The following is a 15,664-nucleotide window of genomic DNA, read 5'->3' on the forward strand; positions in this document are numbered from 1 at the left end:
AGTGGAGAGGGATGAACGGCCACGCGCGTCTCCTTGGCCCCAACCCGGAGCCCGCCCCCGGCCTCCACGGCAGGCTGGGCCGGGCAGGCAGGAGTTAAGCCGCGCGCGCGCTTCCGACCCGCAGGTGGCGCCGTCCCGCCTCGGTACCCGGCTCTGGGCGCTCCGAAGTGCGGGACAGAATAGCAGCGAGCGCGGAGCCGAAGCTCAGCCCCGACTTGTTGATCTCGCCCAGGCAGCCGCCGCTGCCGCCGCGGGAGCAGGAGGAGGAGGAGGTGGAGGAGGCTCCGCGCGGCCGCGGTCCTGCCCCCGCGCCCCCGGCGCCCGCTCGCGTCCCCAGCTTCGGAGAGCGCGCCCCGGCCCCGCGGCGCCTGCAGCCCGGGCGCGTTGCCTGCCCGGCCGGGGTAGGCCCGGCCCAGCCCGGCCCCGGGACCGCCGCTGCCCACGGGCGGGGGCGCCCGGGCGGCCGGGACGATGCGCGGTCCCTGGCCCCAGGAGGCGGCCGCCCTGGGGGTGAGTGTTGGGGAGTACGGCCTTCCTTGGGGGTGCATGGGGACACGGGCAGGGGGCTTGCCTGCCGCAGCTCGGCCTGTTGGTCTGCTCGGGCTCCGCAGCTCCAGGCTGGAGGGGAGCGGGGTGGGAGGCAGGCAAGGGCTGGGGCCTGGGGGGGCGCGCGATCCCCTTTCTGGGGCTAAGGCGTGAGCCCTACATGCAGGGGGTGCTCACGGAAACCCCCCGAAATCACCAGTGCGCTGTAGGAGGATGGCACGTTTTGAAAAGGCCAGAAAATTTAGCTCATTTCTCCGCCTCCCACCTCCCCCACCCCTTCCCTTCCAAACCCGGGGAAAGGCGCAGAACCCGGAGTTATAAAAAGCCATCGCAGGAGAGGAACGAGGAGGAGGAGGAGGAGGAGGAGGAGGAGGAGGAGGAGGAGGAGGAGGAGGAGAAGGGGGCGGGGAAGGAGCGAGGGGCGGACGGAGCAGGCGGATCCCGAGGACTCTGCCCGCCCCTCCTGCGGTAGGGTTGGGGGCGCAGAGGGAGAGGCGAGAGTGGGCTTTTCCTCCTCGCGGCTCACCTCGTAGCTGGAGCAACCTCAGGAGATGCTCCGATGTTTGGGAAGAGGGGTCGCTCCAGGACAGAGGGGCTGTTGTGCACACTCAGTCTGTTGTGACCTCGGACAGGTGGGCACCTGGAACCCCCGGAATTCCCCCAAATCTTTTAAGATTTAGAAAAAAGCCCGCTGCCATTCCCCACCCCCAAAATCTTGATTATCTCGAGCAGGGGAAGGAAAAGAGAACTCGTTAAAAAAAAAAAAAAAGAAAAAGAAAGAAAGAAAGAAGAAGAAGAAAGAAAGAAAGAAAGAAAGTTTTCATGCAGCTCCCCCTCTCTCCCCATGGTGGGGCCAGGTTCGGGACTCGATCGGGAGACCCATAAAGAATCGAGTTTCAGCACTCTAAGGGGCGGACAGCGCCCCGGGCGGCTGGGTCGCGCCTGGGCCGCAGAAGCCCGGGGTGGGGCCTCCCGGCCTCCAGGGGCATCTCTTGGGGCTCTCTCCCCGCCCTGAGGGGCAGCCCCTCCCTCCGTCCATGGGGTGGGGCGGACTTCAGCACCGGCTGGAGGGACAGCGCCCATCCGTCCTACCCCACTGAGCTGCTTAAGCGCGGGGAAGGTCAAGGCCGGCTGGGAGCCTGGTGGAGAGGTGGGGGGCGGGGGGACAGCATGCCTAGCTCCCCGTTTGCTGACCCGCGTCCGCTTTCGCTTTCTGCCTCGCAGCCGTCGGGATGGAGGTGAGAAGACGGCCGTGACGCGCGCCCGCGCGGCCCCCTGCACCCCCAGCAGCCCACAGCGCTCCCTGCCCCCCTCCCCCGCAGCAGCGGGCCTTGCCGTTGACTGACAGCGGCCTGGGGGGGCAGGGGGGGCGGGGGCGGCCGGATCAGCGATGCCGGCGGGCATGACGAAGCATGGCTCCCGCTCCACCAGCTCGCTGCCGCCCGAGCCCATGGAGATCGTGCGCAGCAAGGCGTGCTCTCGGCGGGTCCGCCTCAATGTCGGGGGCCTGGCGCACGAGGTGCTCTGGCGTACCCTGGACCGCCTGCCCCGCACGCGGCTGGGCAAGCTCCGCGACTGCAACACGCACGACTCGCTGCTCGAGGTGTGCGACGACTACAGCCTCGACGACAACGAGTACTTCTTTGACCGCCACCCGGGCGCCTTCACCTCCATCCTCAACTTCTACCGCACTGGGCGACTGCACATGATGGAGGAGATGTGCGCGCTCAGCTTCAGCCAAGAGCTCGACTACTGGGGCATCGACGAGATCTACCTGGAGTCCTGCTGCCAGGCCCGCTACCACCAGAAGAAAGAGCAGATGAACGAGGAGCTCAAGCGTGAGGCCGAGACCCTACGGGAGCGGGAAGGCGAGGAGTTCGATAACACGTGCTGTGCAGAGAAGAGGAAAAAACTCTGGGATCTACTGGAGAAGCCGAATTCCTCCGTGGCTGCCAAGGTGAGTCAGGGATCTGGGGGCTGCTGGGCTGGGGGGGATCTGCCTGCATCCCCATATTGAGGACCACTGCTGAAGGACTCTGGCTTAGTTCCCAAAGATGAATATTAGTGATGGGGAGGGGCTAGGACTGAGTCCCCAGAGGTGAGGACCAACCCCCTCAGACTTTTCCCATGTGGCACTGGTCACTCCATCTTTTTATTATCCAAGACGTTATACCCCTACTTTGTTGGAGAGAAGGTTTTACAGGGACCCATAAAAAGCCACAGCAAGAAGATGGACACTAATGAATAAGAGAGAGAGCACAGAGAGACAACACAGGCTTGCTGGGGTGGAGTAGGGTTTGGTTCCCTGTGAAGTCCCAGACCTAGGCTGGATTGGGTCACCCTGTGATTTTAGTATCTCCATATTTATAACCTCACTCTGCCCCAGGAAGGGAATAAAAGCAGCTTACAGACATGCTTACAGGACATTGAGATACTGTCAGGTAGTTTAAACATAAGAAGGGACCCAGAGGGGTGGGTGTGAACCCACATGAGACATGCAGTTGGTTGTGGATGCTTGTGGGTGAGGGGTCACCGCCTGGTTATTTATTTGGTGAGTTTATTTCAAGAATGGTTGGTGCAGCTTGTAAAGATGCTTCGGCTCTTGGAACAAGATGTAAATTTCAAAATAGGAGAGAAAAATGAGGCAATGTGAAAAATAAAGGAGGAGGAGGAGGAGGCAGGAATGAGTTTGAACACAAAGAGTGGGCCAGAGAGTCTTTGGTGCTGCTGGGTAATGGCAGGGGCTGGAGGGGACTGAGGAAGGCTTGGGGTGGGAGCCAAGGCAGGGCTGGAGGGCATTGGTTGATTAGCAACTTCTCCATGTCAGGCTGGGATTCCAGGTTGCCTGGGAGAGATGGGGCCTGTCTTCATGTGCCCGAAGTGCTGGGTGCTGGGAACAAATGATGCAACAGTGTGTCCAAGCCTGTAAAAGAGGTTGTGTGAGGTTCATGGAGAACCCAGAAAAGATAGATGATGTTGAAATCCAGCAAGACCAAGTTGGGAAACATGGAGAGAATGTAACTGAGTGTGGGGCCTAAAAAAAGGGCTCAGGTATATAGATTTGTGGCAAAAGAAAGAGGAGAGGAGGAAGCCTAAACATCCAGCCATATCTTACTAGCTAGGGCTGGCTCCTGTCCAGCCCAGCCTTTCATTGTGGGGTCTCTGGCTCAGTTCTCACTGAAGGCCCACCTGCAGGTCCCAGTCTGAAGGGAGACTCCGTGGGGTCCTTCCTCCAGATCTGGCCACCCAAGGAGAGACCCCTGAGAGTGGATGGAGAAGGGGTTGCTGGTAAGAGGGTGGAGGGAGCCCCCACATGTTTTTTTTTTCGTTTCCCTGTTGGCCCTAACAAGGATGTAGAGGTTCCTGGGCCTAGATTCCTCCTCTGAGGCTGTGGGCTGTCTCTCTCCATAATTCCACCCCCGATTTTGTGTCCAAAATGCCTCCTCCTAAGACAGAGTCACTCACCCTTAATCAGCTTAGGATCAACAGACTTATTTTGCTATTTCCAGGCATGACACAGGTTCTCCCACTCCACATCCCATTTAGGCCCAAACATGACTCTCCCTCCCTGTCCTGTCCCTAAGACATGAGAACAAGGTACAGGGAACTGGATGATTTGCCCTCCCAGAGAAGAAGCAGGCACAGGGCCATGTTTTGGTCTGGCAGCAAGACCCAAGCACTGAGGCTTGCAAGAGGTGCTGTTTGGGAATAAAGAACCTCTCCTCTCCCTTGGGTTAATCCGCTAGCAGGGACAGCCTCGTGACCTCTCCATGATCCCAGTCTGGGGCTGCCGGCTCACATTCCTGGCAGATGGACCATCTAGGATTTTCTGCAGCCAGAGCTGAAATCGGGAGGCAGGCAGGCTCACTGGCCCTCAGAATAGAAATCCTGGCTGCCAATGATCAAACACCTACTGTGTATGGAGTGTAACAACACAGCTCTGTTATTATCCCACCTTTCACAAACAGTGAGGCTGAAAGAGGTTAAGTAACTTGCCTAAGGTCACACCACAGGCAGACAGGAGTAGCCAGAAATCCAAACCAAGTGTTCTTTCCATAATGATCAAGTGCCGCAGCCTCCTCCCCAGTCTCCCGGCTTCCACTTTTGCCCCTGCAATCCATTCCCCACATAGCAGCCAAAGTGAGCTTTTCAAAATGTAAATTGGATCACATTATTCATCTGCTTAAAATCCTCCAGAAGTTTCCCATCGCACTCAAAATAAAATCCAGACTTTTCATCCTGGCATATAAGGCCTGGGCAGAATCTGCCCCCCATGACCTCTCTGAGCTCATCTCTTTTGATCTCCTCTGGTTCACTCGGCTCCAGCCCCACTGGCCTTGCTGTTTCATAAACATTCCAGGGTTTATCTGACCTCAGGACCATTGCACTTGCTGTTTCGGCTTCCTGGAATGCTCTTCCCCAGATTCCCCCTCGGCCAGCCCCTTCTCCCCCTTCCTCATTTGAGCAGGTCTCTGCTCACATTTCCCTCCTTAGATAGACCTTCCTTGACCGCTGTTATAAACAGTTTCCCTCCCCTCACTCTCTGTTGCATCATGCAACGTCTTTCCTGCAGAGGCCTTAAACGCCATCTGAAATTATGTTTGCTTCTCTGTGTTTCTCTGTTTCACACCCACAAGAATGGGAGTATCATGAATTGATTCACTGCTTGATTCCCAGCACCGATGATGGTGCCTGGCACTGAGAAGCATGTGGAATGAATGAATGAATGAATGAATGAATGAATGAATGAATCAAACAAGCAAGCAAGCAGTCAGTCACTGTGTCTCAGGGTTTAGGAACCTGTCACCCCTTCTCACTGCCCACCTGCAACCCAGGTCCCTGCACCTCTGGCCTCCTTTCAGTCACCTGCACCTTGCCCACCCATCCCCACCCATTCCCCCCAGCTTGGATGCCTTGCTTGTCAAAACAAGCAAAGCCTGTGGAAATTTCTTAGAATTCACAGAGTGACAGGACCAAAGGAGGATCATTTCTAGGTGATTTTAAGATACAAAAGTGGCCGTATCTCATATGCTGAAGAGCAAGGATGTATCTGGTTCTGTGCTGCTCCCCACTTCCATAGTTTTTAGCTTTAGGTAATTTCTCCAACTTTCCAAGTCCCAACCTTCCACCTATAAAATGGAGATAAAAGGCTTACCTTACAGGGTCTTCATTAAATCACATTTGTCAAAATTTTGCTCATAGCCTAGCACATAGTAGGTGGGGATTGTTGTTATAAATGATAAGGAAAAGAGTCTTTTTTCTAGGGCTGGGTGGGCCGAGTTGCTGCAAACCCTTTCCTTCTGATAGCAGCAGTGCCAGGGAGACTGAGCTGACGCTGTTAATAATTGATGGGATGTTCTGGCAACTCGGAGACAAACCAAAGCACAGGCCCTAGGCTTTGCCATCATGGGAGTGAAAATCAAAACCCATTAGGCAAAAGGCAGTGTGATTGATTCTTGTTTAGAAGATGGAGTCAGCACCATTGGTGTGACAGGGTTGCGGTGCTGGGGCTACCACGGGGCTTTGGCTTTCTCGGAAAACTTGACAGGCTTTTCTCCGCAGGAGAGACAGGGAACTGATTTGCCAGCTCAGGCATGTCTGTGATCCCTGGGATAGTCTTAGTGTTAAAGCCCTGAGATAACTTCCTAATTTCCAGAGTAGCTGATGTTTGTTGTGCCCAGCACTGATTAGTGGTGCTCTATATCTGCTATCTCATTGAAATTCCTCCAACAATACAACCAGTAGTATGCCAGTTAGGGATGCTTTGGGCTGCAAGTAGCAGAATAGAAAACTCAAAGCAGCTTCAATAAGGAGGAAGATGTATCATTGAATACAATATGAAGTTCCAAGGCATTTGGTTTTAGGTTGAGTAAATGGCTCAATGATGCCACCAGCATTCTAGATTCTTTTCATCTCTCTGCTCCTCTGCTCCCCAACCCCTTCAAGTGGCTTGGTCCTCATGTTTGATGCTTTATATCACAAGATGGCTGCCCAGTTCCAACCCTCAGACATAGATTCAGTGATGCTTAACCCATGAAGACAGACATTTTCTCCTATGTTCCACTTTCTTTCCTTCTTTTTTTCCTGAAATGGAGTCTTGCTCTGTCGCCCAGGCTGGAGTGCAGTGGTGTGATCGTGGCTCACTGCAACCTCCACCTCCTGGGTTCAAGCAATTCATCTGCCTCAGCCTCCTGCCAAGTAACTGGGATTACAGGCATGTACCACCATGCCCAGCTAATTTTTCGATTTTTAGTAGAGACAGAGTTTCATCATGTTGGCCAGGCTGGTCTCAAATGTCTGACCTCAGGTGATCTGCCCACCTTGGCCTCCCATAGAGCTGGGATTACAGGTGTCAGCCACAGCGCCTGGCTCACTTTCTTTTTTTTTCTGAGAGAAAACCCTTTCCCAGGAGCACCCTAGCAGACTTCTTTTAAAATCCCGTTGGCCAGGACAGGTCACATGCTCATGCTTTAGCTATGCGGGGACCTGAGAAAGCAAGTGTCTGGTATTTTCAGATGAGTGAGGGAATGGATTTGATGAGTGGTATGAAGACTTTTACAGAAGAGGAAATGGAGACTCTGAGAGGTGAAGTTACTTGCCTGAGCCCACACAGCTACGTTCTCAGTAAATATTTGTCAAAGGAATGAAAATGGCAGAGTCAAGGTTTGAACCCAAGTTCGTCTGGTTCCCAAGCCTGTGTTTCTAAATCCTGGGACCTTGGGTGGATCATTTTAGCTCTCTGAGGTTCAGTGAATTCATCTGCCCAATGGTGGTAATAGTCATAGCTCCCTTTCAGGGCTCTTTTGATGATTCAATGAGATTTCAGATGTGAATGTAATTTGTAAATGGAAAGTACTTTATAAGCGTGAAGTATTATTGTATTCAAAAGTGGGAGTGGCCTTTATTTATTTATTTTTAATTTTTAAACTTTTTTCAGAGACAGGCTCTCACTCTGTCACCCAGGCTGGAGTGCAGTGGTGCAGTCAGAGCTCACTGTAACCTCAAACTCCTGGGCTCAGGTGATCCTCCTGCCTCAGCCTCCTGAGTAGCTGGGACTACAGGTGCACACCATCACTCCTGGCTACATTAAAATTTTTTTTCTGTGGAGACAGGGTTTTGCCACATTGTCCTGGCTGGTCTCAAACTCCTGGGCTCAAGCGATCCTCCCATCTAAGCCTCCCAAAGCACTGGGATTAAAGGTGAGAGCTATCATGCCCAGTTTAGAGTGGCCTTTATTTAGGAACAGTGGTCAATATTTTTCCCATCACAGACTTGATTAAGAATCAGCTCTGAAGTCCAACAGATAAGGTTGATTTCTTGTTTCCTTTGCTTACCATGAATATGACCTTAGGCAAGCCCCTTTCCTGCTCTGAGTGTCATTTTACTTACCTAGGAAATGAGAATTATAACAGAGGCAACCATGAAGGGCTGTTAGGAGATGCCCCTAATGCAAAGAGCCCAGCCCAGCGCCCGACTCATGGGAAGCATTCAGTAAGTGGCAGCAACGATGATTAGTGTTATCACGGAATTCCTCTGCTCCAGCTACATGTCTCTAGTGTAATGAGGTTCCAGCTTCCTTGACCTGAGCCACAAGGATCTGTGTATTATCATCAAAAGCAATGGGGGAACCAACTCAGAATCCATGGGGCCCCTTCAGTGTGATGAGTCATCGGCTTAGGCTCCTGCTGGCCCCAGCTTGGTCAACCCAGATGCCTGTTTTTATCCTGGCAGATAATATGCCAGCAATTCTGAATCCCGATTGTGGGATTGTGGCTTTGAATCCCAGCCCAGCCTTGTCCTAGCTGTGGACTTTGGCCAATTTGCTTCACCTCTCATCACTTCCATTCCCTAATCTGTAAGTGAGGGTGATAATAAAACCTACCCCACAGGGTTGCCTGAAGGATGAAGGATGATAGTGCATGATTAGTGTTGAAGCTGTGCCTGAGAAATCCCACATCCCCACAGGATAAAGAAACCCAGAGACCCAGGATGCTCCAGTGACCTGCTGAGGATCACACAGCCCATCATAGCCTTTCAAACCCCCTGAGAGACCAGCTGCTAAGAGATGATCCTGGTCAAACATCCTGGAGTAACAGAAAGATCCCTGAGCCTCAGTGGGTACTGGTGGCAGGGCCAGAAAGGCCTGGGCATGGCCCCTGATCTTTCACCGACTTGCTGTGTGAATGTGAAATGCTAGAAAGAAAAAGGCCTGGTCAGATGAGCAGGTTGGCCAAAGCTTAACTAACTGCAAGAGAAGAAGCATGCATTAGGCACCAACTCCACACCCAGGACTTTGTGTACTTCCCGTACTTGATAACATCATCAGGATGGGAAGCACTTGACCTTAGCGCTGGATTGCCCCAGTTCAGAGTTTGGCTCCTCTACTCACTAACCATGTGATTTGGGGTCAACTATTGCAGCCCTCTGTGCCCTAGTTCCTTCAGCCAACAGCAATTTTGGGGCAATCACTGTACCTGCCTCATTGGATTGAGTTACATGTGTTAATGTATGCAAAGCACTTAGACTAGGGCCTGGTATGTAGAAAGCCCTCAATAACTGTTGGAATTTTTTTTTTTAACTGTCCTCTCATGTAATCCTCCTGACAATCCTGCAAGACGAATAAGCTCCTTTTCAAAAAATTGCTCTTATAAAATGATACCTGCTCATTGTAAAGTTAGAGGCTTTCTCTGGCCACTGGAGTCCAGGAAAGGCAGGGCACTAACACCCCAGCAGGAACTAGTGGGATACTCACCTGCCGGCTGATGGGGAAGGTGTGTATGTGCTTCTCCCCTGGCTGGGGGTAGAACTCAGAGGTGTGTGTTCTACACCGGTCCCCAGAGCGGCTCCAGTTGCTCACAGCAATTACTTGCTTGATAACAGACCCTGTTTGACCTCTTTCCTGTCCCTGTCTCAGGTTCCCTCTCCCTTTCCAGAGCTTTCTGGGATCACTTATCACATAAGCCACTTGTATTCAGAATCTTGTCTTAGGATCTGGTTCTGTGGAAACCAACCAAAGCTCTGTGGGACACATTATTTATTCAGAATGACCTGGTGCTGTATTATAGACAACCCACCCCCGATAGAGACAGCCTCCTTTGGGGGTTGTCGTAAAAGAAGAAATTCAAGGTCTGGCAGAGCACAGTCAGCCTCATCTCCGTCACTTAGATAAAATGAAAACCACAGCAGTGGCAGCAACAGCTAACACTGAGTGCTTACAATGTGCTTCCCTGGCACGGTGCAAAGGGCGTTAAATGCCCCATCACATCTGATTTTCACAGCCCCCCCGTAAGGGAGGGATAGCTATCCTCATCTTACAGCCGTGGAAACTGAGGCTCAGAGAGGGGAAGTATCTGGCCCACGGTCACACAGTGAATGGAAGGTTGGGACAGATCCCACCCAGGACTCTCTGACTGCCCAGCCCACGACTTTGATCTCTGTGTTGTATGACTGACCTTCAGAAAGTGAGAAGCAAGATCCCAGCGTTCCCTTCTCACACTGGGGCAGTGCTGAGAGGTGAGAGATTTGTCCAGAATTGCCCTATGACTTGAGAGTGTTCCTAGCTCTGGATCTAGGATGACTTTACCCCCAAAGGCTCCTGGATGGAACTACGGGAAACACAGATTTAGCATTAAGCATTATTTTAATAGATAAACTAAATGCATAAGGTCCTCCTACTTTCTCCCAGAGGTGAAATCATCTTGATTTTGGTGTCTCCTGCAGGAGTGAGCATGACTAGCTGGGGCCAGAGACGGGAGGAATCTCTCAGCCCGGGTATTGGGAGTGGGCGGGGTGGCAGCTAGAATTCTTATGTTAATATGCAGGGCGCCAATGCTCCTTAAATGTTTTCTCTGATGACATAAATAACAAATAAGACATAATGTTGCCATGTGAGACACACTTCTGTGGACCCGGGTACAGGCCTGGGTTCAAATTCCACCTCCTTTGCTACCTGGCTCTATGAGCCCCCAAAGCGCCCTCTCTGATACTGGGAGGTGGGGATAATACCTGGGGCACACCTCACAGAGTAGCACTTCTCCACGCTGGCTGCACATGAGGATCACCTGGGCTTTGCAAAATACTCATGCCTAGGCCCCACAATTGAAACTCACCCCCAAATGGTTTCATTTTAGTTCTGGTAAAATACACGTAATATGAAATTTGCCATCTTAACCATTTTTAAATGTATAGTTCAGAAAATATATTCACATTGTTGTCCGAACAATCTCCAGAACTTTTTCATTTTGCAAAACTGAAACTCTGTGCCCATTACATGCTGTCTCCTGGGCCCACCTCCTAGGCCCTGGCAACCCCCCTTCTACTTTCTGTCCCTTTGAACTCAGCTATTCTAGGTACCTCATATAAGTGGAATCATACAGTATTTGTCCTTTGGTGACGGGCTTATTTCACTTATCATAATGTCGTCCAGCTTCGTCCATGTTGTAATTTGTCAGAATTTCCTTCCTTTTAAAGACTGAATAATTTTCCATTTATGTATACACTAGATATTGTTTCTCCGTTCATCCATCGACAGACACGTGGTTGCTTCAACCTCTTGGTTATTGTGAATAAAGCTGCTATTCACATGGGGTACAGGTATCTCTTAGAGTTCATACTTTCAATTCTTCTGGGTATGGATAAGCAGAGACTGACTAGAATTTTTAAAAATTCTTTTGGGTATATACCCAGAAGTGAAATTGCTGAATCATATGGTAATTCTATTTTGAAGTTTTTGAAGAACTGCTGCACTGTTTTTCATAGTGGCTGTACCATTTTACATTCCCACCAATGGTGTACAAGGGTTCCAATTTCTTCCTGTCCATATTAGTCCATTTTGCATTGCTATAGAGAAAAACCTGAAGCTGGGTAATTTATAAAGAAGAGAGTTTTATTTTGTCTCACAGTTCTGCAGACTGTACCAGCAGCATAGTGCTGGCATCTGCTTCTGATGGGGCCTCAAGAAGCTTACAGTCATGCAGAAGGCAAATGCGGAGCCCGCGTGTCACACGAAGAGAGAGGGAGCAAGAGAGAAGCCAGGCCTTTTTAAACAAGCGGATCTCACATGAACTCATTACCGCAGGGAGGGCATTAAGCCATCCGTGAGGGATCCGCCCCCATGACCCAAAGGCCTCCCACTAGGCAGGCCCTTCTTCCAACATTGGGGATCACATTTCAACATGAGATTTGGAGGGGACAAATAGCCACTATATCAACATCCTTGTCAATGCTTGCTTTTTCTTTGGTTTACTTTTAAGTAGCTATCCAAATGGGCATGAGGTGGTATCTCACTGCAGTCTTGGTTTGCATTTCCCTGATGATTAGTGATGCTGAGCATCTTTTCATGTGTTTTTTGGCCATTTGTATACACTAGCACCCCCTTATCAGGATGTCTAAACCTCAGATAGTACCAAACCCTATATATTCTCTGTTTTTTCCTACACATACATACCTACGGTAAAGTTTAGTTTATAAATTAGGCACGGCAAGAGATCAACAAGAAAAACTAATAATAAAATAGAATAATTACAACAAAATACTATAATAAAAGTTATGTGAAAGTGGTCTCTCTTTCTCAAAATATCTTATTGTATGTAATATTTTTGGACCACAGCTGACTGCAGGTAACTGAAACCTTGGAAAGTGATATTGCTGATAAGGGGGGATTACTGTATTTCCTTTGGAGAAATGTCTACTCAAGCACTTTGCCTCTTTTAAAATTGGGTTTTTTTGTTGTTGTTATTGAGTTGTAAGGATTCTTTGTATATTCTGGATATTAATCCCTAAAAAGATACACGATTTGCATATATTTTCTCCCACTCCATAGGTTGTCTTTGCACCCTATTGATTGTGTGCTTCAATACACAGATGTTTTTTTGTTTTGTTGAAGACCGAGTTGTCCGTTTTTTTTTCGTTGCCTGTGTTTTGGTATTATATTCAAGGAATCTTTGGCAATAGGGGGAAATCATAAAGCTTTTCCCCTAAGTTCTTCTGAGAGTTTGATAGTTGCAGGTCTTACTTTTAGGTCTTTGCATGTGATGTGTAAGATAAGGAACCAACTTCATTCAGTTGCCTGGGACATCCCCAACTTCCCCACACCGTTTGTTGCCCTGGGTGATTCTGCACACAGCCAGGAAGCCCAGCCACAAAAGACAACATGGGATGGCAGGGATCAGAGGTGCTACGCTGTGGAGCACCATGTGCAGTGCTGGGAACAGAGGGAATCGCCATCTGGGGCAGCTGCTGTTATCATTGTTGCTGGGATAAGGGGCAATCTCTGACACATGCAGCATGGCTCATCCCTTCCTCTTCCACTCAGGACAGCTTGGCAGAATGCAAGTGAGAGAGTGAGATCCAAGTGTGAGTGACATGTGTCCAGGTTGTGGCCACTTCTTGCCACCCCACGGCTGCCCTCCTGATCCTATCCTCTCCCTCCTGGACCATTGCAGGAACCTGCAGTCCCATCTGCTGCCTCCAGCCTCCTATCCCCAGTCTCCTTTCCACACACAGCAATGCACGCCCCTGCTCAAAACCCTTCTATGGCTCCTGCCTCACTCAGAGAAAAAGCCCAACTCCTCAGTCCCACTTACAAGGCCCATGATCTGGAATCTTTCCCCTTTTCCCAGCACCCTTACAGCCTCCTTCCCTACCACTCTCCCTCTCCATCACTCTGTTGCACCTTACTGTTCTAGGCACCCTCCCACCTCAGGGCCTTTGCACTTACTGTCCATCCCTTCTGCCTGGTACGGTCTTCCTGCCGATGCCACAAGACTCACCCCTCACATTGTTCAAGTCTCAGCTCAAATGTCATCTCAGCAAGGCCATCCTTGACCACCACATATGAAATAGCACTGTTCATTCCCCATGGCTGCTTTATTTGTCTCAACCTGACATGTAATTACCTAATTACATGATTCCTTTCTCTCTCTCCCACTTTGATATAAGCTTCAAAGGGCAGGGATTTTGTGTGCTTTGTCCAGTGTTGTGTCTTCAGTGCCTGCCATAGAGCAGGCATGAAATACATGCGTTGAATAAATGAATGAATGATGTTATCCCGGAGATAACTGAAAATAATAATTGATGAAAAAGGAATTTGTTTACAAACTTTGGGACTTTCACTCTTATTACTAACACATTGCTAGAAGTCTGACTCTCAGCTGCTTCTGCCAGGCTCTGGATGAAGAATGTGTCTGGTTTTTCAACCACAGCCCAGTTTCTCAACCTTAGTGTCTCATCCCCTTTGGGGATGGAGAATTCTTTGCTGTAGGGCTGTCTTGTGCATTGGAGGATGTTTAGCAGTGGAGAATGGGCATTAGAAAAGAAGGGATGAGCCCCTGTCAGGAGGATATTGCATTATTCCAGGCAAGAGAAGAAAGATGACAGCCCAGAAGAGGGTGGTGGCCGGAAAGTTCGGTGAAAAGTGGCTGGACTCTGGATATAAGGTGTGGAGATAGCTCCTGGGAAGCCACAATGCCCCTGTCTCCACCAGTGGTCACAGACCCTCAGGCTGTGCAATGGGTCTTAAGCCCTAGCCTTTTTTTTAGCTGTGAGTCCTTGGGTCACGTGGCTGTTTCCTCATCTGTAAAATGGACCTAATCACAGCATGTACCTCATAAGGAGATTGTAAGGATTCGATAATTATGGCAAATAACAATAACAGATACATAATGCCCAACAGGTCAATAACAAGCTTTTATTATCATGATTGGTTGTGTATATTCATTCAGTGGAATTTATTGAGCATCTACTATGTGCCAAACACTGTGCTGGGTGCTGGGAAACACAGTAGAGATCAAAACAAAGATCCCAGCTCTCGTGACACTGATATTCCAGTAGGAGAAGGAGCAAGACCATTAAAAAATAAACATAGATACTCATTGGACCAAAACAATCATGAAAAAGAAATCATGAGACTGTAAGACCATCAGGGAAAGAAAGATGAACGCTAACTGAATATTTGATGTTACTGAGGAATGAATGCTGTGTTTTGAGATGTGATAAAGCTATTATGACTATGTTTTAAAATCTTTATCTTTTAGATACACATACTGAAGTGTTTATGGATGAAATGACAAGATCAAATAATTATGTAATTTTTATTTTATTTTATTTTATTTTATTTTTTTGAGACAAGAGTCTTGCTCTGTCACCCAGGCTGGAGTGCAGTGGCTCAATCTCGGCTCACTGCAACCTCTGCCTCCCAGGTTCAAGCAATTCCCCTGCATCAGCCTCCCAGGTAGCTGGGATTACAGTCACCTGCCACCACGCCCAGCTAATTTTTTGTATTTTTAATAGAGATGGGGTTTCACCATGTTGGCCAGGCTGGTCTCAAACTCCTGACCTCAAGTGATCCACCCACCTCGGCCTCCCAAAATGCTGGGATTACAGGCGTGAGCCACCGCGCCCGGCCTGATATAATATTTTGGATGGCACTGTGGAGAAGGTTCTGCAGGGAAGGAGGGGAGTACTGGGGCTTAACCAGGCTGGTCAGGAAAGGAGAAGGTGCCAAGTAAGCAAAGACCTGCAGAAACGGAGGGAGACAAGCATGTGGGCATGTGGGGGAAGAGTGCTCTGGGTGGAGAGAAAAGCAGTGCTAAGGCCCTGGGACAGGAACATGCCTGGGGCACTCAAGGAACATTCAGGTGTCAATGTGGTTGGAGCAGAGTGTGCCGCACGCAGGAGAGTAGAAGGAGGTGAGATCAGACGTGCGACCTTGTGGGTCACTGCTGAACTCTGACCCTTCCTGGAAGCCTCTAAGTCCCGAAATGGGCTCCCTGCTTCCAGCCTTTCCCATCCAGTTCAACCTCTGCAGAGCAGCCAGAGCCATCTTTCTCAAATGCAGTCTGCTCAACTTCATCATCCCCTTCCCAAAACTTCCATAGTTCCCACTGCCCCAGGATAGTCCACGCTCCTTAGCCTGGCTTTCAGCATCCCAGCCCAACTCTCCACCTTCATCTCCTCCCTGTCCCTTCTTCAGACACCCTCTGTGTTCACCACACTAACCTTTCTGCATTCCCCAAATACTCCAGTCTTCCTCAGTGCTGGTCACCCTCTTGCCCAAGCTGTTCCTCTGCTTGCACCCATTTCTTCCTCTTCTCTGCCTGCAGCCTCTTTCTTTCCACCT

The 15,664-nt window shown here is 50.1% G+C and overlaps 1 protein-coding gene across 1 annotated transcript in view; it reads left to right on the forward strand.

The window, feature by feature from the left end:
- Nucleotides 1-448: 448 nt before the first annotated feature.
- Nucleotides 449-15,664, forward strand: part of KCNB1 (potassium voltage-gated channel subfamily B member 1) — a 112,508-nt gene continuing 97,292 nt past the window's right edge. The window contains exons 1-2 of the mRNA XM_025398062.1: nucleotides 449-510; nucleotides 1,771-2,503. Coding sequence (XP_025253847.1) covers nucleotides 1,937-2,503 — 567 coding nt within the window. The 5' untranslated portion in view covers nucleotides 449-510; nucleotides 1,771-1,936. The remainder of the gene's footprint in view (nucleotides 511-1,770; nucleotides 2,504-15,664) is intronic.

Source organism: Theropithecus gelada, chromosome 10, assembly GCF_003255815.1.
Source record: "Theropithecus gelada isolate Dixy chromosome 10, Tgel_1.0, whole genome shotgun sequence".
Classification (NCBI taxonomy): domain Eukaryota; kingdom Metazoa; phylum Chordata; class Mammalia; order Primates; family Cercopithecidae; genus Theropithecus; species Theropithecus gelada.